Source organism: Spermophilus citellus (genome assembly GCF_964194105.1).
Source record: "Spermophilus citellus genome assembly, chromosome: 5".
Lineage (NCBI taxonomy): Eukaryota > Metazoa > Chordata > Mammalia > Rodentia > Sciuridae > Spermophilus > Spermophilus citellus.
The window spans coordinates 105,630,304-105,650,994 of record NC_138186.1 but is presented as its reverse complement, the minus strand read 5'-3'; the positions used below and the strand labels follow the sequence as shown (position 1 = coordinate 105,650,994).

The 20,691-nt window shown below is 34.9% G+C and overlaps 1 protein-coding gene across 1 annotated transcript in view; it reads left to right on the top strand.

Annotated features, from left to right (window-relative positions):
- The first annotated feature begins 1,728 nt into the window (after positions 1-1,728).
- The window catches only part of MMS22L (MMS22 like, DNA repair protein), a 127,374-nt gene continuing 108,411 nt past the window's right edge, over positions 1,729-20,691 (top strand). Inside the window, exons 1-8 of the mRNA XM_081295429.1 lie at positions 1,729-1,860; positions 2,372-2,613; positions 3,588-3,713; positions 5,614-5,663; positions 10,376-10,463; positions 10,559-10,736; positions 12,927-13,017; positions 14,771-14,901. Of these exons, the coding sequence (XP_081151555.1) occupies positions 2,450-2,613; positions 3,588-3,713; positions 5,614-5,663; positions 10,376-10,463; positions 10,559-10,736; positions 12,927-13,017; positions 14,771-14,901 (828 nt within the window). The 5' untranslated portion in view covers positions 1,729-1,860; positions 2,372-2,449. The remainder of the gene's footprint in view (positions 1,861-2,371; positions 2,614-3,587; positions 3,714-5,613; positions 5,664-10,375; positions 10,464-10,558; positions 10,737-12,926; positions 13,018-14,770; positions 14,902-20,691) is intronic.

Here is a 20,691-nt window from a genome sequence, read left to right as displayed (position 1 = left end):
AAGGAATATACCTTTAGAATCAATGTTGGAGGACATCGACATGCTACAGTTAGACTATGGACCATAAGTGAGATGCAGTAGTCCATAACAAACCATCAGGTCTCATGTTACATCAACTGAGCAGAATAAACACCCATCACAGTAGCCCTAAACTGCTCAGAATAGAGATCATATTGTGCTTTTTTCTCACTTCATCCCATTTGTCAGAAAATGTGTGGTTATTTGATTTTTTTTTTTAAAGAGAGAGAGAGGGGGACAGAGAGAGAGAATTTTAATATTTACTTATTTTTTCTTAGTTCTCGGCGGATACAACATCTTCGTTTGTATGTGGTGCTGAGGATGGAACCCAGGCCGCACGCACGCTAGGCGAGCAGGCTACCGCTTGAGCCACATCCCCAGCCCCTGGTTATTTGATTTAACCAGAGAGGAGTTATGATAGGTTCCCCATACAGGACTGAAGGCAAGACAAACTATTGTGGAGAGCTGGGGCAATACCAAATACTTAATTAGAAAAGGCATTTGAATTAGAAATTCTGTTTTTCTCTGAGTTTCTCTGAAAAGACTTCTGAGGTCTCAATCTTAAAGAACACTTGGACAGGATAATTCATAATGCATAAGTTATAGAACCAGCCTAGGTGTGTATTAGTTGAATGGATATAAAATGTGCTATATATAAACAATGGAGTTTTACTCAGTCATAACAAAGAATGAAGCATTGTCATTTCCAGAAAATGGTTGGAACCGAAGAATATCATTCTAAGTGAAACTCAAGCAATTAAGGAGTGAAAATATTCTCTTAAAGGTAAAAAGCTGGAGAGAAAAAAAAAATGGAATCAATATAAGGGAAAACCAACAGAGTAGAAAAGAGGGATTGAGAGGAAGGGAGAAGGAAAGGACATGGGGAAGTACTAGGAAATGAAATTACCAAATTTAGGTTATGTCCATGTCCAGCTATACAACAATGAATCCTGCCTTTGTAATATAAGTATAATGCAGTAACTTAGAAACAATACTAACAGCAGAAGAGAGACCAATAGAGTAGAGCAAGAGGATCAGGGGGACAGAAAAGGAGAGGGAAAGAAGAGATAATGGGAAATGAGATTGATCAAGTTATATGCATGTATAATTATATAATTATATATAATGAATCTCACTATTAGATACAATTGTAATGCACCAATAAATAAGAAAAAAAAAAAAAGAACACTTGGACAAGATAAGCAAAATACCGAGAAAGAAATAACATTTTTACAAAATCCTGCTAACCTTCTCCACATGTGTTGTAAAGAAAGTAAGCAACAGTCTTTGTATCTAAAGGGCCACAGGACCCGTAGTGTTTCAAAACAGTGGATTAGCTTGTTGTCCTGTCTAGTCTATGGGCAAAAGGTATCCTCCATCGCAACAAAAGACTTCCAGGCACTTGAGCAGAAAAAAACGGGGGCTGCAGTGCCTCTGGGTGTGACAGAGACCCACCCTCGAAGAATGCTGTTGTTGGGCCAAGCAGGAGGATAACCTCTCTCTTCATAGGCCCTCCTCACCTTTGCCTCAATTATTAATTTCATTTTCGAACGAAACCCCACCTTCCAGACGAGGTCCTAATTACAGGTACAGAAGAAAGAAAAGGTGTAAACGCTCAGCGTATCCTTATCTCTCGCGAGAGCTCGCCGAGAGCGAGGAGTTTCTGTGAAGACATCGCGAGAGGACTGGGAGCCGGGGGCGGGGTACGCCGTGGCCCCGCCCTTCCAGAGCGCGGGCGCACCTTGGCGGGAATTTTGCCTGTTTCCGGTTTAGATCCCATGAACTCCGGGGCGGTAGAGGTGATCTTGGGGAGCAGATCTCCGGGACTGCAGGTAAGGTCAGGTACGACGGGCACCGTGGGGGAAGGGGAGTCGTCGGGGCCTTGTTGCAGCCTGATGCTCCGGACGCCGGCTCCGCTCACCCACTGCTTGAGTGCCGCTGGTGTGTGTCTCCTACACGCGTTAGAAGGAGTGGTGCCCAGGAGCAGTTGCCCGGTGTAATTTGCCCCAGCCTGCAAGGGAGCTTTCTCCACCCTGCCACCTGGATACCGGCGGAGTGAGGTTTAGCAACTTAGGAGAGGGCGCACGCAGTTCGAGGCGGGCTCAGAGCTGAAGCTGGATCCGTTTTGCAAACATTTCCCTGTCCCAGCCGGCAGAATCCGACAAGGAAGGCAGAGTTTACAACAGTGCCACACAGCCAGTCGGGGGAGCCTTGGTCTGACAGCCTTGATCTGGGTTGACATGGCGGGGTAGGAACCTGGGGAGGGTAAATTTTTTTTTTTTTCTTTGTGCTATGGAGTGTTTTAGGAACTTTCTAAGGTAACTCCTAATCTTTCGGCTCGTTTCACTTTCAGGAATCTTTTTACAACTTCTCTTTGGAGCCTTAATGGTAATCATAAGGAAACACAACATTTCAGGACATGAAGTAAATAATGGATGATTGTTATGTTGCGTCGACATTCCTTACTGACAGTTTAGAGTTGGAACTGGGGACAGAATGGTGCAAACCCCCTTCCTTTTCCTGTGCTTTTGACAACCGAGGACTAGGACAAAATTTTTCTGGAGAATCCTATCTTGCTAGTGGAGCCCTTAAACGGTAGGTTAAAAAAAAAAAAAAAAGTAAGAGACTGTTTATCCCTTATCTGATTATTCATCAGTTTGTTAGGAATGTTTTCATTTCAGTTTATTATAAATTTTGGCATTTGCCCAACCGTGTTTTGTAAATAGGCTTATTGTATCAATAAGGATGCAAATTAATTAGTTCTGTTGTTGGCTTCCTGGTTAGAGCACACCTAAAAGTATTTTGAGTATTAAAGAGGAGTTCCTTGGAAACTGATGTTCTTTTACCTTACTGCTACCTACCCTGTGGGGTGGGGAACTGGGCACTAACTTATCTTTTAATCAAAGTGAATTATAAAACACTAGGGCCTTTTAAAATGGTATTTCCTTTTAGTGACTATAATAGTCTAGCTTTTTTTGATAATTTTTAAGCAAGGCATACACATTTCTGTTGCCACAGTTACTTCAAATCCTATCTATACCTATGGAAGTCATGGACTTATTTTTGCTCTGATCAGGTATATTCATATTACAGTAAAACTACATTCTTGAAATATTTTGGCAGTACCTACTGAGGGAATTTCAGTCATCAAGGAAATAATTTTTGTTGATTTTATATTTATACCTTATTGGAGACCTTAAAAGAGATTCCCCAACTTGGATTATGCTATTCCCTAGATAAACATAATAACTTTTGACTGTTTTAAAAAGTTAAATGTTGCCCCAAGGAATGAAATATTACAACTGAAAATCACTAGTAAAGTCAGGCAAGAGTGTGTGCCCTTGAATCCTTTTAGATCTTTAGCTGTATTTTTAAGTTTTATCACCATGCAAGAATGAAATTTTAGTACAATCTGGCCATAGTAATCCAGATATGTAAGGTGCCAGTGCATTTCCTGACTTATTACATGTCATGAATAATGTGAATTCAAATAATGTGAAAAAGGACATGCTATATTATGACATTTAGCATTGATGAGATTAAATCAGGCTTTTTTTTATATATTTCAGATTAATTTTGAATCTCGATCCTTTACCAACAAATTTTGAAGAGGATACAGTGGAAATATTTGGCATTCAGTGGGTTACCGAAACAGCATTAGTGAATTCATCTAGAGATCTCTTTAATTTATTCAGGTGTGTGTGTGTGTGTGTGTGTGTGTGTGTGTGTATTTAACTCCCTATACGTGTAGATGGTGATCAGTTTTGTGAGTTACATTGCTGGGTGATTTCTGTACTGATTACAAAAACATCAGTGGAATTGTGCTTGTTGCACACTTTATTTTCTTACTAATAACAGTAGTTAAGCAGTAATGCTGATAGACCTTTATTTTATTTATTTATATGTGGTGCTGAGAATTGAACCCAGTGCCTTACGCATGCCAGACAAGTGTGCTACCACTGAGCCACAGCCCCAGCCCTGGAGTAATAGTTTTAATGGTTGCTTTTTATTGATTTTTCAGAATCTTTGTTTGTAGTTGACATGTTTGTAGAAAACAAATAGTTAAGCTTTGAACCATACTGTAAATTTTGGAAGAAAAATTAAAATCCTTTATTACTTAATAGCCAAAGTCTTTCAATGAACTTTTGAGAATAAACTCAGACTTTCCAAATATGTCTTTGAAACAGCATAGTAAGAATGTAATTAATTCTCTATTTAGGCAAGATTTTTTAAAAAATACTTTAATGAAAAGTTTCAAATATACACAAAAATAGAATAGTATTATCAACTCCCATATACTCTCATTACAATAAGCATCAAGATTTTATCACATTTTTTCTGTCTTATCCCCTCTTCTTTTGTACAGTATTTATAAATAAGTTTTAGGTATCATGCCATTTCATCCTAAAATACTTCATAATGTGTTTCTTAAAACTATGGTTGTTTCATAGTCAAGCCTCAAGGGTTCCTCCTGCCTCAGCCTCCAAGTAGTTGGAATTAACAGGTGTATACCACTGTGCCTGGCTGGGATTTTTTTTTTTTTTTTTAAACTATATGTCATTAGTACAATTAGCAGGATTAAATTAGCTGTTCATTACATATAACACAGTCTGTACTTAGATTTTAAGATTATTTTAAATCAAATCAGTTGTGCTTATTGCTCAACTTTAGGGCAAAGTATCTAAAAACACATTAAAAATGTATATATGGGGGCTGGGGATGTGCTCAGGCGGTAGCGTGCTTGCCTGGCATGCGTGCCGCCCAGGTCCGAGCCTCAGCACCACATACAAAGATGTTGTGTCCGCTGAAAACTAAAAAATAAATATTAAAAAATTCTCTCTCTCTCTCTCTCTCTCTCTCTCTCTCTCACTCTCTCTTTTAAAAAAAAAAATGTATATATGGTACATTTAAATGAAAATGAAGAGGTCCTGAATTCCCCTCTTATTCCATAAGACCTTCTAAAGAGATATTGTATCTGTGCCATGTTGTGTGTTTTATTGAGAGAATAGGCTGAATGAATCTTTGTAATCTCGACATAATTTATGAATATGGGCTAATATTTAAAGAGACTGAAGGCAAGTAGGAAGAATAGCAAGAGAAGGTGAATATCAGGAAATCAGAGGGAAACGAATATGGCTTTCCATGATAACTTCAGTCTGCATAATTCAAACTACTTTTTTCAAACTACTGCATTTTTCAAACTACTATATAATACAATGTAACATTTTCTTATAAAACTGTTGATCTAGAATGTTTTATGTATCAAACTTTCTAAAGATATTAACTGTATTTCATTGAGAGCTGAGATACTTGAAATAATTTCTGAGATTCATGTACCTTTTAATACACCTTTCTGAGATTTCTGAGATCTGTGCATCTTTTAATTTTTGGAAGGTCAAAGGTGTGTTTTCTGTTCTTTAAAAAATTTTGCTATCTAAATCTGACTTTTAATAAACACTCACAAAATGTTAAACATCATCCATAACTAAATTGTATTAAAGCTATTTAATAGGCATGGAAACATTGTCTGTGTAGTTGTTAAATATGCTTTAAGTTATACTAAAATTAACTCTCTCTTTACCATTTTTAAATTAGGCAACAGCTATACAACTTGGAAACCTTATTACAGGTCAGCTGTGATTTTGGTAAGTTAAAGTGCATTTAGTGGCAAAAAGGAATGTGGTTCCATTGCATGAATTGCACATGGGTCTGTAAGAATGTAATTGGGATATCATAATATGAGGGATGTGTTGGGTTAGAAATTCATAATATAGTGAATGCAGAATTCAGAAAAAAATATGACATTTACATTTTGTTATGGTTAAGGTTTATAGCATTTTTTTTTTTTTCAAATGTGTAGGTCTTAAATGTAAAACTGATTTAAGGAAGCTAAACTTCTCTGAAGTGAATTACTACTTGTTTTGGAGGTGTTGGGTGGGATGGAGAACTAAACAAGAAATTAAAAGTAACAAAATTCTGCTTTCTCCTTTTTTTTTGTCTTTTGGCATTTAATGGATTACTGACTTAAGGGGGCTTGGTATAGTTAAGGTACTAAAGAAAATTGAAGGTCAATATTGTTTTATTACAGGCTAGCTGCTTTTCCTTTCCAACATTTTTAGTGCATTGTAGAATTCTAAGTTGTGACTTTGTGATCAGCCTGGCTCTGAACTTAGCTAATTGCAGATCTCACACCAAGTAATAGTTCTTACCACAGCAAGATATTGTGATGATTAAATCCCTTAACACATGTAAGACCTTAGCCCAGTGTCTATCATTAGTGATGCTCAGCTACCAAAGATGACCAGAATATGCTTTTAGTCAAAGAGAGGTTTATTTGCTTATCAAAGCAAGGAAAATGGAAGTTATGAAAGCATAAAGTTTTAGGGAGCATGGAATGAATAATACTTTTTGTGTTTACATCAGAGTTTATGTGAGAGTGAAAAATTTAGAAGGGATGAAATCACAATGTGTTTTAAAAACTATGACGAATAATGTAAATTTGACTTCAAAACATCAAGGGATCTGCAAATCAAAGGATTTTAGTGAAAAGAGCAAAAATAATACTTTTACTATCTAAAATGAATTGGATTTAGGGACGGTGTTTATTACCTAAGATTATTATACTATATACTTAATAACCTAAAACCACTACAGACAGCCCTTTGTGTCTGTGGGTTCCACATCTGTAGGGGAGGGGGGAGGGCAGATTACTACACTATTTTATATCAAAGATTTAAGCATCTGCAAATTTTGGTATTCACAGTGGGTACTGGCAATAATCCCTGCAGATATTGGCTTATGGCTATCTTTGTTTGAGTGGTTATTTTTCATGCTGACACTTTGGTTCTTTTTCTTGATGTAAAAAAGTTCTTAATGACAGACTTTTTTGGAAGGCTAGCAGTATTAGAGATAATCCATAGATCAAGTGGTCCCTGCCAAGCAGTATGTCACAACATTGATAATAAATTTGTGCAGCTAGCCTTGGCCCTCAATTCTTCCCAACTTTTATGTGGGAATCCTTCCTGCCAGTGCCTAAAGTGCTGCCCTCTTCCTTACCTTTCCAGGGTTGCTTTCTAGTTAAGGGAGCACATATTCTCTTGATTATCTCAAATTTAATTTTTTTATCTCTAGACATTCCATTTAGATTTTTTTCAATATCTTTGATTTCTGTCCTTAAATTTTTTTTCCATCTATCTTGCATATGTGGATTATGTGTGTAATCACTTTGTAAGTTAGTTGACTGCTGATTCTTTCATCACTTTCATTTCTGTATCTCTTTGTATTGATTGGTTTTTCTCCTGGTTCTGTGACATTTTTCTGCTTGGAATATCTGTTTAATACTGTTTTATTGTATAATGTACATTACGGATTTTAAATTGCTACTTTTTATATTTTCTTACATTCCTTTGTCAAATTTGTTCTGGCTTGCTATTGAATACTTGTAATCCACTGACTCTTTTTGAAGTTTGTTTTAAATTTCATTAGGGCTTTTAAAAAGCCCCCTTTAAGCTAGATGTCATGGTGTATGCCTATAATCCTAAGTTCTCTGGAGGTTGAGGTAAAAAGATTCCAAGTATTAGGCCAGCATGGTCAATTTAGCAATACCCTGTATCAAAAAAAAAAAAAAAAAAAAAAAGGATGAGAGGACGGGGATGTAGTTCAGTGGTAGCAAGGCCCTGGGTTCTTCAATCATCAGTACTATAAAAGCAAAAGAAAATCCTCCTTGAGGTAAATGCTAATGTAGCATAGTAAATTAACCTAGTGAATCTTCTCAGTATTCTTTCTGGTGACTGGTATTTTAAGAGGTCTTTTATTTTTTTCTTCTTGCTGGTGGGAACTTGATCTGTTCACTTGTGTAAGCTTCATAGGGAAATGTTTTCTGGTGTTTTTCTGTGGCCTTGGGTAATTTTTTGTCATCTTTGAACAGATTGGTACTTAATCAAAGAACCAAGGGAGACCCTTGCTGCATTTTTTAGAGGGGTTTAAATAGGCTTCTTTCTCCCTAGGTACTTTTTCCCTGTAAATTTAAATTTTTCTTAACTCAGATCTCATCTCGATAGTGCAACAAGTGGGCTCTCTCTGGGCTGTCTCCCCTGTCCCACACCCTGGAAACTCTTTATATGAGAAGCCAATGCACTCATGGATTTCACCTTCTTTCTGAGATAGCGATCTTGTGTTGTCTTATGTGCAATGCCTGAAAACTTATTTTATGTTATTTTTATGGTTATTTTTTAAGTTTACAGTGGGAGATGGATAAATAATCCTATTACTCCATCTTGCATGGATGTAAAAGTTCACAGCAATTATTGTTAGGCGGTACTGCTTTTAGAAGCTGAGAATTGTGAAAATGAGGAATGTCTTAGTTCCCTTTCTGTAGCTATAACTGAGTACTGCAGACTAAATAATTCATGAAAGAGGTTTTTTTTAGGTATGATTGTAAAAGCTGGAAAGTTCAAGATCTGGCAGCTGCATTTGGTAAGGGCCTCATGCAGCATCCTAACAAAGTAGATGGTATCATGGGCACATTTAAAAGAGGCAAAACGTGAGGAGTGGCTTTGCTATGTAGCAGCCCACTATCCTAGTAATTAATCCAGTTCTTCAACAATGAGAACACTCTCTGTGAGATAGCATTCATTCCTCTTAATGATCTATCACCTCTTAAAGACCCCTACCTCCCAACACCACCATGCATTTTGGAGGGAACAAACTGTCTTCAAAGTATGGTGAGGATATGACTTTTATTGGTGAATTGGAGATTCACCTAAGTGCTGATTAATATGTAAGTATTTACACAACAACTTTATACTTATTGTCCTATTAGTTTTGCCAAAGTAGTGGGCATGGTTTTTTATTTATTATTTGAACTCAAACTTAGAAATTTTGTTCTATGTTTAATTTGTTGTCTATAATTCTCATCACATTTTCTCTTATTTTGTTTAGTGATTGTTTCTTACTTATTATAGTGGTAATCAGTGTTTTACATGTAGTAATTACCTAGATAATTCTTACTGATATAAAGGTTAAGGTAAGTGAGGGAAAGAGCATGGGTCAAGGTTGGGAGAAAGAAAGGAACTATTTAAAGGTCATTTGGGGCCTTATAAATCATTGGTTTTAATTTCATTCTAAGTATAGTTGATAGCTTTTGGTGGTTTTGATGGAGTAACCAAAAATAATATATTAATTTTGTACTTGGATTAAAGGGAGGCAAAGAAGGATGTGGGAAGACTTGTTAGGGGTCCTTTTGTAGTGGATTAAGGTAAATAGATTATAGGGAAAATGGACAGTTTGAAGGTGTATTGTGTTGTAAACTAAATAGGGCTGATGGATTGGTCTGAGGTTAAAGGAAATGAAAGAATTAAAAATGATATAGGCTACTGGTGGTATCATTTAATGGAAGGGAAAAAATGTACACAGCATGAACTGATTTTGGAAGCCATCAAAAGGTATATTATTTGTAATGTAAGGGCATGCTGTCAGACAGTAATGTCTATGTATAAATGTTAGGCAATTTAGCATTCAAGGTCTGAAGTATAAAGGAAAAGTGTGTGATATAGATAAGACTTTTGGAGTCAATATCATTTATTGATAAAGGAACAGATAAGATCATATAGGTAGGAAGAGATGTAAAGAGAGAAGGAGAATTAGTACTGAATCCTGAGGAGACCTCATATTAATAGTAGCATTGAGAAAGAAAGATCAATCAGTAAAGAAGAGTTAGGAGAAAGGACACACAAGAAAGAAAGAAGACTGGCAGTATGTAGGCTCAGTGAAGCCAGTGCAACTTCAAAGGCAAGTTCCTGAGGACAGGTAATATCCATTAGATCAGGCAACACAGTTGCTGATCTTTTTAAGAGCAGTTGTGGAGGCATGAGGTGGGGGTGTGCAAGAATCACAGGAATCAGCAGAAAAAGTTACTGGGAGGGAGAAGGGGAATTGCATGGGAGATGGAAGAAGACCATCATTGTTATACAAAATACATGTATGATGATGTGAGGGGGGAAAAAAAAGAAATGTGTCACATTAGATTGGGTAGAGAGAAGTGATGGGAGGGGAGAGGGGGGTAAGGGGGGATAGGAAGGGCAGCAGAATAAAGTAGACACTAGTATTGCTATATGTATATACGTGTCTGTATAACTAATGTGATTCTGCAACCTATACACTTGGAAAAATGAGAAATTATACCCCATTTGATTCAAATGTATGATATGTCAAGACCATTGTATTGTCATGCGCAACTAATAAAAAAAAAGAAAAAGTTACTAGACCAAATTACTGCTGGTGTAGCCTGTAAAATTTTTCTTCACTGCTCACTGGTAATTGTTTAAGCTATAGTTAACATTGTTCATTTTGGTTTCAGGGAAGATATCAACCCTACATTGCAAAGCAGATAATATCAGGAAGCAGTGTGTCATATTTCTTCATTATGTTAAAGTTTTCATCTTCAGGTAGGATGACAGATGAGTATTTTGATTAATGCATGAATTTTTATGGGTATATTTATCCAGACAGTGGTTATTTATTGTATCCAATTACTTTTTAGATGCCTGAAAATACAGGATGCTGAGTCTTATGTTCCTGTCCATCCTTATGAGACTTTGGAGGCTCAGCTTCCCTCAGTGTTGGTTGATGAACTTCGTGGATTACTTTTGTATATTGGACACCTATCTGAACTTCCCAGTATTCATCTGGGAGCATATTTAAATCAAAACCAGACTAAGGTTTGATTTGTTTCATTTAAATTTTAAATTCTCAGACTTTTTTCCTCACAGGGAATATTTATTCCAGAATGGGAAAAATCAGTCAATGTTACAACCCTGGTACAAACACTGCATGAGATTAGATCCTGGTCCCCTCTTTATTAATTAGTTCAAAGCAAGTAATGTCTTTGCTTCAGTTTCTCCACCTATGTAAGTTGTATAATTTCCTAAAATTATTGGAAAATTCAAATAAATTAATATGCATGAAGGGCTTAAAAATAATTATTGTTTTTCCTGTTCATGATAATATAGAAAAAGTTGCAAAAAGAATCTCTGTCTCTAAAATTTGTTTTATCTTCCTCATTGATAAAATAATAAGTTTTAATGAGTTTACATTGAGATTCCCTGAACTCTGAACTCCTTCTGTTATATTTTACTTCATCAATTTGAGTAATTTTTTATTTTTCAGAAAATATGTCTAATGTAAGATACAAAATGTAAGATATAATTTTTTATGTATTTCTGTGAAATCATACCAAAACTCCAAAGAGTTCACACTTTTTTTTTTTAAATCAGAGATTAGTTTATTTAATAATGAAGGAAATAGAGTTCCAACTGAATTCATAGGTTAATATGTCTAATCCATAGAAAACAAGTAAATAATTGCTTTTAGTTATATAATTTAATACAGCCATGGGTAAATTGTGGAAGGAGGACTATTCCCCGCCCCCATTTTTTTTTGCCTTCTATAAATTGCACTGGTTATTATTTCTTGGATATCCATCAAATGTTAAGAAAATAAAAATGAATAATTTATCAAGCAGCAGAAATAGATGTTTGTGCACAAGGGTCCTCATTCTAGATTTTGCCTTTCATAGACTTTTTAATTAGGCAGATTTGAAAACAGGTTGTTTGAAGCTCAGAAGACTGAATTTTTAAACCATGGGACCTTAAAGTCTTCAACAAATAAACAAATCACATACTGAAATACTGTTCTTCTGGAACAACCAGAAATCTTAGAAAATAAAAAAAACAACTTTTAAGACTTTATATTTAGTATTTTTTATCAATCTTGCATGTGAATAGTCTTATTTTAGGTAGCATTTCTAATTGAGCATCTGTCTTTTATTGTTTTTTATAAACTTAATATGTGAGATATTATTTATTGGGTGTTATATATCACAGATATTTTCATCCATTTATTTTTTCACCAATTAAGCTGACTTCTCAGGTAGATCATTTAAGTTGTATTTATTGATTATTTTGTAGTGTTATCTATGGTGTTGTTAAGAAATATTTTGGTTTATACATTTTTTTTAACATGTGTAATGAGGTGGGAAATCTTACTTTAATTTCTTCAAATGGGTAAGTCAACAACCCTATCTTACTGAATGATCTATGCTTTCCCCATGACTTGAGATTGTATATGTAACTATCTCTTTCTTCTTATTCTTGCTATTTTTTTATCAATTTTTGTGCCAATACAGTTTTATTAGTCTTGCATTTTATTTTGTTTGTGTATATGATAAAACAAGTTGCTTCTGCATCATTCTTACCTGATGTTCTAATTAGAACTTGTTGTGTCATTGTATTTATCTTTATAGTGGTGCTCAGTGTAGACTAGATGAAGGTTATTGAGAACCCAGTGCAGCACAATGGATAAAAATTCTGGCTTTAGAGTCAGATAGAATTGCATTTGAATCTTAATGCATAAATTAGGAGACAAATTTTTCCACCTCTTTCATCTTCCACTTCTTAAAAAAAGATGACTATAATGTCTACATGGTAGTCTGAAGCTCTTTTTTTTAAAAAAAAAATATATATAGAAGTTTTTGGGTACTCATTACATTAAAAACTATATTTGCTAGCTAAATTCCAAAACAAAGTCATGAAAATGTTTCTAAAAATTCTTTGACTGCCTTACAACTTTAGTAGAATTGGACATTGGTTGCAGGGAAGATTCTACAAATCTATTGAGCAGCCTCGAAATGGGTCTAAAACCAATGGTTGAAAATATATCCTGCTTTCAATTCAAAGATCTTCATTGAAAGAATACTCCAATGAACAATGCAGATTTTCCCTGAGTTTTTGAGTAGTGGTAGGTTAACTGGTTCTTTACCCTTGTGTGTATGGCGGAATATTTTGAAATACTACAGAGTACTTAGTAAAGTATTATGAATTTTCAATTGTACTGGATGATGTCGTTCACAGCTTTTTCCTCCATCATGGCATTTATTACATCTCTACTTAGATATCCATTGGATGGCTTTAGAGATTCTTCACATGCTGGGTGAAAAATTTAGTAAGTTTTTGGGTTTTTGATTTATTTCTTTTTTAGACATCTGAACTTTCATTCCTTAAGTCATAAGTATTGTCTGATTTTTATTTTAGAAAGTTAAGTAGTAATCAAAATAAATAATAAAAGTTATAATCCGTTTTCCCTGAGTTAATGCAGGGAATAGGTTGGTCTATTTATCTTTCCATATTCACTATATTCACTATCTATTGGTACATGTATATAAATTCACAGGTAGGATTGGGTTTTTGCTTTAACTACAGATAGTATCATCACTTTTCAGTGTGGTCTTTGATTTAGCAGTTTTATAGAGATCTGTTTATGTTACTACATATAGTTCTGCGTATTCATTTAAAGATCTACTGTACTTTATTGAACCTTGTCTACTTTTTAAACATTTAAGTTATTTCCATTTATTTTATATTATATATAATATGTCACTGAACATCCATATACACATGTGTATGCATACACATATTTTAATCTATGTGCACATTAGTCTATAAAATAATTTCTTAGAAGTAGAGTGGCACATTGGCAGTTAAATATTATATATGCTGCTCTTTTTTGTTGTTGTATAGTAAGTCGGAACTAATAGGTTAACTATGAGTGAAACTTTACTACATATTCTTGCCAGTAGAGGACATTATTAATTTTTTTGGCTAACTAATACATGGAAAGTTATATTCTCTTTTGAATTTTCTGGTTACTAGTGAAGTTGAATACCTTTATATAATTTTATTGTCTGTTCATAGTTGTTTTATTAATTACCTGTTATCTTTTAAAATTTTCTTACTATTTTAGTAGAAGTTAATATATAAGTAATAATTCTTTATTTCATATGTTGCCTATTTATTTCTTAATCTTGGTGGTTTGCATTTTAGGTTAACAACCTGTTATTTATGTTGTAATGGTATGCATAACCTCAATATCTGCTTTGCAATTTATTAATAGACTTAAAAATTTTTAACATATGTGTGTGTGTATACATGTGTGAGCATGTATAAACAAACATACAAAAGTATACACAGATTTATAATTTATTCTCATGGGGACTCTGTATTTCACATATTTTCTTAAAGCAATACAGAAGTGAACTTGCTGTGATAAGTGCAAATTTTGCTTGTTTGTTACTTTAGTTTGGTCTATGGCCCATAATGATTGCATGTGGTCAGCTTATCAGTATTTGTTAAAATAATAATGTTTTAGAAGTTTTATTGATCAGAAAGGTGGGTGAGAGCTGTGCATGGTGGTGCACACCTGTAATCTCAGTGGCTCGGGAGGCTGAGGCAGGAGGATTGCAAGTCTAAAGCCAGACTCAGCAAAAGTGAGACGCTAAGCAACTCAGTGAGACCTTGTCTCTAAATAAAATAAAAGATAGGGCTGGGGATGTGGCTCAGTAGTCAAGTGCCCCTGAGTTCAATCCCTGGTACCAAAAAAAGAAAGAAAGAAAAGTAGGTTAAATTTTTCTCTCTTGTTTTTAAGTGATGTAGCTTTAATGCTTTTTAAAGATAGACTTTAGGGGGAAAAAAAGAAGCTTATTAAATTTATATAGAAGTACTGAAAATATTTGTTGTGAATGTTTATTAATGCTCATAAAAGAAAGTTATTGTCCTCAAATGTAACTTCTATTTGCAAAAAAAAAAAAAGAGTTTACAAGCTGTATGCATCATTTTTTATATAAAGGGGTACACACTCTTGCTTTTCTAAATTACTAAAATCTGTAGTTTTAAATATAGTTTATTTTTTTATTTTTCAGAAAAAGTTATATATGGACATCAGTTTGTCAGTTTGGCAGGTGAAAATTTAACCAATGTCAGCTTATTTGAAGAACATTGTGAAAATCTTTTTTGTGATTTAATAAGCCTATCAATCAACAGGTATGATAAGGTAATACTTTAAGAAGTACTTGTTGTTTTGGTGCTTAATGGTAATAGTTTATACTTATTGCAAGTGGTTTGATCTATAAAAACTTAATCTGTAATAGTTTGATTATTAATTCTCCTAATTTTATATTTAGTTACTATTATCTGGGAATTAAAAGGGAAATTACTTTTTAACCTGTACATAAATACATGAAAATTGTACATATTAATATAGTAACATGTTTCCATACTTTCATATAGTGTGTTTAAATGAGGTTAAACCATCTCTCTCCTCATTTATCATTTCTTCATAGTAAAAGCTTTCAAAATCCTTTCTTCCAGCTTTTTTAAATGTACAGGACATTATTATTATGTATGATTACCCTACTGTACAGTAGCACACCAGAGCTTGTTCCTGTCTGACTGTAACTTAGTATATACTGATGAATATTTCCTCACCTTCCTTCCACTTTCTCTCCACAGTTGCTGGTAACTACTTATTCTCAACTTCTATGAAATAACTTTTGTAGATTCTAAATATGAGTGACATCTTTTTATGCCTGACTTATTTCACTTAACATAATGATCTTCTGTTTAATCCATGTGGCAAATTACAGGATTTTATTCTTATCTGTTGCAGAATAGTATTCTTTGTGTATAGGTACCACATTATCTTTATCCATTCATCAGTTGAAAGTTTCTTGGTGACTTTTAATTGTGCTGCAATCAAAGTGGAAGTATAGATGTCTCTTCAAAATACTAATTTTATTTCCTTTGGTTATATATTAAGCGATGGAATTATTCGATTATATGATAGTTCTATTTTTTTGAAAACTTTACAGTGTTTTCATAATCACTATATATTTCCACCAACAGTATGCAAGTGTTCCCTTTTCTCCACATTCTTGCCAGAACTTATTATCTTCAGTCTTTTCTATAACAGCCATTTTTACTGGGGTGAGCTGCTATTTCATTGTGGTTTTGATTTTGATTTCCCTGATAATAAGTGATATTGAGCATTTTTTAATACATATTTTGAATGTTTTTTTGAGAAGTGCCTCTTAAGATCTGTTGCCCACTTTTTAATTAAATTGTTTTTAATATTTTTTAGTTTATTTTTATTTTTTTAAATATTTCTCCTCCTCTGGTCAAGAATAAATAAATGAAAATAAGATGTTTAGAAAAATGTCTGTAAATTTAACTTGTATTCAAATAGAAGTTCTATTCATTTATTTTTTATTTATTTGTTTATTTTTTTTATTGGTTGTTCACAACATTACAAAGCTCTTGACATATCATATTTCATACATTAGATTCAAGTGGGTTATGAACTCCCAATTTTTACCCCAAATGCAGATAGCAGAATCACATCGGTTACACATCCACAATTGTACATAATGCTCTATTAGTAACTGTTGTATTCTGCTACCTTTTCTATCCTCTACTATCCTCCTTCCCTTCCCCTCCCATCTTCTCTCTCTACCCCATCTACAGTAATTCATTTCTCTCCTTGTTTATTTTCCCATTCCCCTCACAACCTCTTATATGTAATTTTGTATAGCAATGAGGGTCTCCCTTCATTTCCATGCAATTTCCCTTTTCTCTCCCTTTTCCTCCCACCTCATGTCTCTTTTCAATGTTAATCTTTTCTTCCTGCTCTTCCTCCCTGCTCTGTTCTTAGTTGCTCTCATTATATCAAAGAAGACATTTGGTATTTGTTTTTTAGGGATTGGCTAGCTTCACTAAGCATAATCTGCTCTAGTGCCATCCATTTCCCTGCAAATTCCATGATTTTGTCATTTTTTAGTGCTGCGTAATACTCCATGGTGTATAAATGCCACATTTTTTTTTATCCATTCATCTATTGAAGGGCATCTGGGTTGGTTCCACAGTCTAGCTATTGTGAATTGTGCTTCTATGAACATCGATGTGGCAGTATCCCTGTAGTACGCTCTTTGAAGGTCTTCAGGGAGTAGTCCGAGAAGGGCAATAGCTGGGTCAAATGGTGGTTCCATTCCCAGCTTTCCCAGGAATCTCCATACTGCTTTCCAAATTGGCCGAACCAATTTGTAGTCCCACGAGCGATGTACAAGAGTACCCTTTTCCCCACATCCTCGCCAGCACTTGTTGTTGTTTGACTTCATAATGGCTGCCAATCTTACTGGAGTGAGATGGTATCTTAGGGTGGTTTTGATTTGCATTTCTCTGACTGCTAGAGATGGTGAGCATTTTTTCATGTACTTGTTGATTGATTGTATGTCCTCCTCTGAGAAGTGTCTGTTCAGGTCCTTGGCCCATTTGTTTATTGGATTATTTGTTATCTTATTGTCTAATTTTTTGAATTCTTTGTATACCCTGGATATTAGGGCTCTATCTGAAGTGTGAGGAGTAAAAATTTGTTCCCATTATGTAGGCTCCCTATTTACCTCTCTTATTGTTTCTCTTGCTATGAAAAAACTTTTTAGTTTAAGTAAGTCCCATTTGTTGATACTTGTTATTAACTCTTGAGCTATGGGTGTCCTATTAAGGAATTTGGAGCCCGACCCCACAATATGTAGATCGGAGCCAACTTTTTCTTCTATCAGACGCAGAGTCTCTGATTTGATATCAACCTCCTTGGTCCATTTTGAGTTAACTTTTGTGCATGGGGAGAGGAGAGGATTCAGTTTCATTTTGTTGCATATGGATTTCCAGTTTTCCCAACACCATTTGTTGAAGATGCTATCCTTCCTCCATTGCATGTTTTTAGCCCCTTTATCAAATATAAGATAGTTGTAACTTTGTGGATTAGTCTCTGTGTCCTCTATTCTGTACCATTGGTCCACCCGCCTGTTTTGGTACCAGTACCATGCTGTTTTTGTTACTATTGCTCTGTAATATAGTTTGAAATCTGGTATCGCTATACCGCCTGATTCACAATTCCTGCTTAGAATTGCTTTTGCTATTCTGGGTCTTTTATTTTTCCATATGAATTTCATGATTGCTTTATCTATTTCTACAAGAAATGCCGTTGGGATTTTGATTCGCATTGCATTAAACCTATAGAGAACTTTTGGTAATATCGCCATTTTGATAATGTTAGTTCTGCCTATTCATGAACAGGGTATATTTTTCCATCTTCTAAGGTCTTGTTCTATATCTCTCTTTAGGGTTCTGTAGTTTTCATTGTATAAATCTTTCATGTCTTTTGTTAGGTTGATTCCCAAGTATTTAATTTTTTTTGAGGATATTGTGAATGGAGTATTTTTCCTAATTTCCGTTTCAGAAGTTTTGTCGCTGATATACAAAATGCCTTTGATTTATGCGTGTTGATTTTATATCCTGCCACTTTGCTGAATTCATTTATTAGTTCTAGTAGTTTCTTTGTAGACCCTATTGGGTCTTCTAGGTATAGAATCATGTCATCTGCAAATAGTGATAATTTAAGTTCTTCTTTTCCTATTTTTATGCCTTTAATTTCTTTCGTCTGTCTAATTGCTCTGGCCAGTCTTTCGAGAACTGTATTGAATAGAAGTGGTGATAGAGGGCATTCCTGTGTTGTTCCAGATTTTAGAGGGAATGCCTTCAATTTTTCTCCATTCAGAATGATGCTAGCGTGAGGCTTAGCATAGATAGCTTTTACAATGTCAAGGTAAGTTTCTGTTATCCCTAGTTTTTCTAATGTCTTGAACATAAAGGGATGCTGTACTTTGTCGAATGCTTTCTCTGCGTCTATCGAGATGATCATATGGTTCTTATCTTTGAGTTTATTGATCTGGTGAATAACATTTATTGATTTCCGTATATTGAACCATCCTTGCATGCCAGGGATGAATCCCACTTGATCATGGTGCACAATTTTTTTGATGTGCCTTTGTATCCGATTCGGCAGAATTTTATTGAGGATTTTTGCATCTAGGTTCATCAGAGATATTGGTCTGTAGTTTTCTTTCTTTGAGGTGTCTTTGTCTGGTTTCGGAATCAGGGTGATGTTTGCCTCATAGAATGAATTTGGAAGAGCTCCCTCTTTTTCTATTTCCTGAAATAACTTGAAAAGTATTGGTATTAATTCTTCTTTAAAGGTTTTGTAAAACTCTGCTGTATACCCATCTGGTCCTGGGCTTTTCTTGGTTGGTAGTCTTTTGATTGCTTCTTCTATTTCATCCATTGATATTGGTCTGTTCAAATTGTGTGTGTCCTTCTGACTCAGTCTGGGCAAATCATATGACTTAAGAAATTTATCAATGTCTTCACTATCTTCCATTTTATTGGAATATAGGTTTTCAAAATAATTTCTAATTGTCTTCTGTATTTCTGTAGCATCTCTTGTGATATTGCCTTTTTCATCCCGTATGTTAGTAATTTGAGTTCTCTCTCTTCTTCTCTTTGTTAGCATGGATAAGGGTCTGTCGATCTTGTTTATTTTTTCAAAGAACCAACTGTTAGTTTTGTTAATTTTTTCAGTAGTTTCTTTTGTTTCAATTTCGTTAATTTCCGCTCTGATTTTAATTATTTCTTGCCTTCTGCTACATTTGCTGTTGTTTTGCTCTTCCTTTTCTAGGGCTTTGAGATGAAGTGTGAACTCATTTATTTGTTGTTTTTTCCTTTTTTTGAGGAATGACCTCCAGGCGATGAATTTCCCTCTTTTTTTTTTTTTTTTTTTATTGGTTGTTCACAACATTACAAAGCTCTTGACATAACCCACTTCATACATTGGACTGAAGTGGGTTATGAACCCCCAATTTTACCCCAAATGCAGCTTGCAGAGTCACATCGGTTACACCTCCACATTTTTACATAATGTCCTATTGGTAATTGTTGTATTCTGCTACCTTTCCTATCCCCTACTATCCCCCCTCCCCTCCCCTCCCAGCTTCTCTCTCTACCCCATCTACTGTAATTCATTTCTCTCCTTGTTTATTTTCCCATTCCCTCACAACCTCTTGTATGTAATTTTGTATAGCAATGAGGGTCTCCATTTCCATGCAATTTCCCTTTTCTCACCCTTTCCCTCCCATCTCATGTCTCTGTTTAATGTTAATCTTTTCTTCCTACTCTTCCTCCCTGCTCTGTTCATAGTTGCTCTCATTATATCAAAGACGACATTTGGTATTTGTTTTTTAGGGATTGGCTAGCTTCACTAAGCATAATCTGCTCTAGTGCCATCCATTTCCCTGAAAATTCTATGATTTTGTCATTTTTTATTGCTGCATAGTACTCCATTGTGTATAGATGCCACATTTTTTTTATCCATTCATCTACTGAGGGGCATCTGGGTTGGTTCCACAGTCTAGCAATTGTGAATTGTGCTGCTATGAACATCGATGTGGCAGTATCCCTGTAGCATGCTCTTTTAAGGTCTTCAGGGAATAGTCCAAGAAGGGCAATAGCAGGGTCAAATGGTGGTTCCATTCCCATCTTTCCCTGGAATCTCCAAACTGCTTTCCAAATTGGCCGCACCAATTTGCAGTCCCACCAGCAATGTACAAGTGTACCCTTTTCTCCACAGCCTCTCCAGCACTTATTGTTGTTTGACTTCATAGTGGCTGCCAATCTTACTGGAGTGAAATGGTATCTTAGGGTGGTTTTGATTTGCATTTCTCTGACTGCTAGAATATGGTGAGCATTTTTTCTTGTACTTATTGATTGATTGTATATCCTCCTCTGAGAAGTGTCTGTTCAGGTCCTTGGCCCATTTGTTGATTGGGTTATTTGTTGTCTTATTGTCTAATTTTTTGAGTTCTTTGTATACTCTGGATATTAGGGCTCTATCTGAAGTGTGAGGAGTAAAGATTTGTTCCCAGGATGTAGGCTCCCTGTTTACCTCTCTTATTGT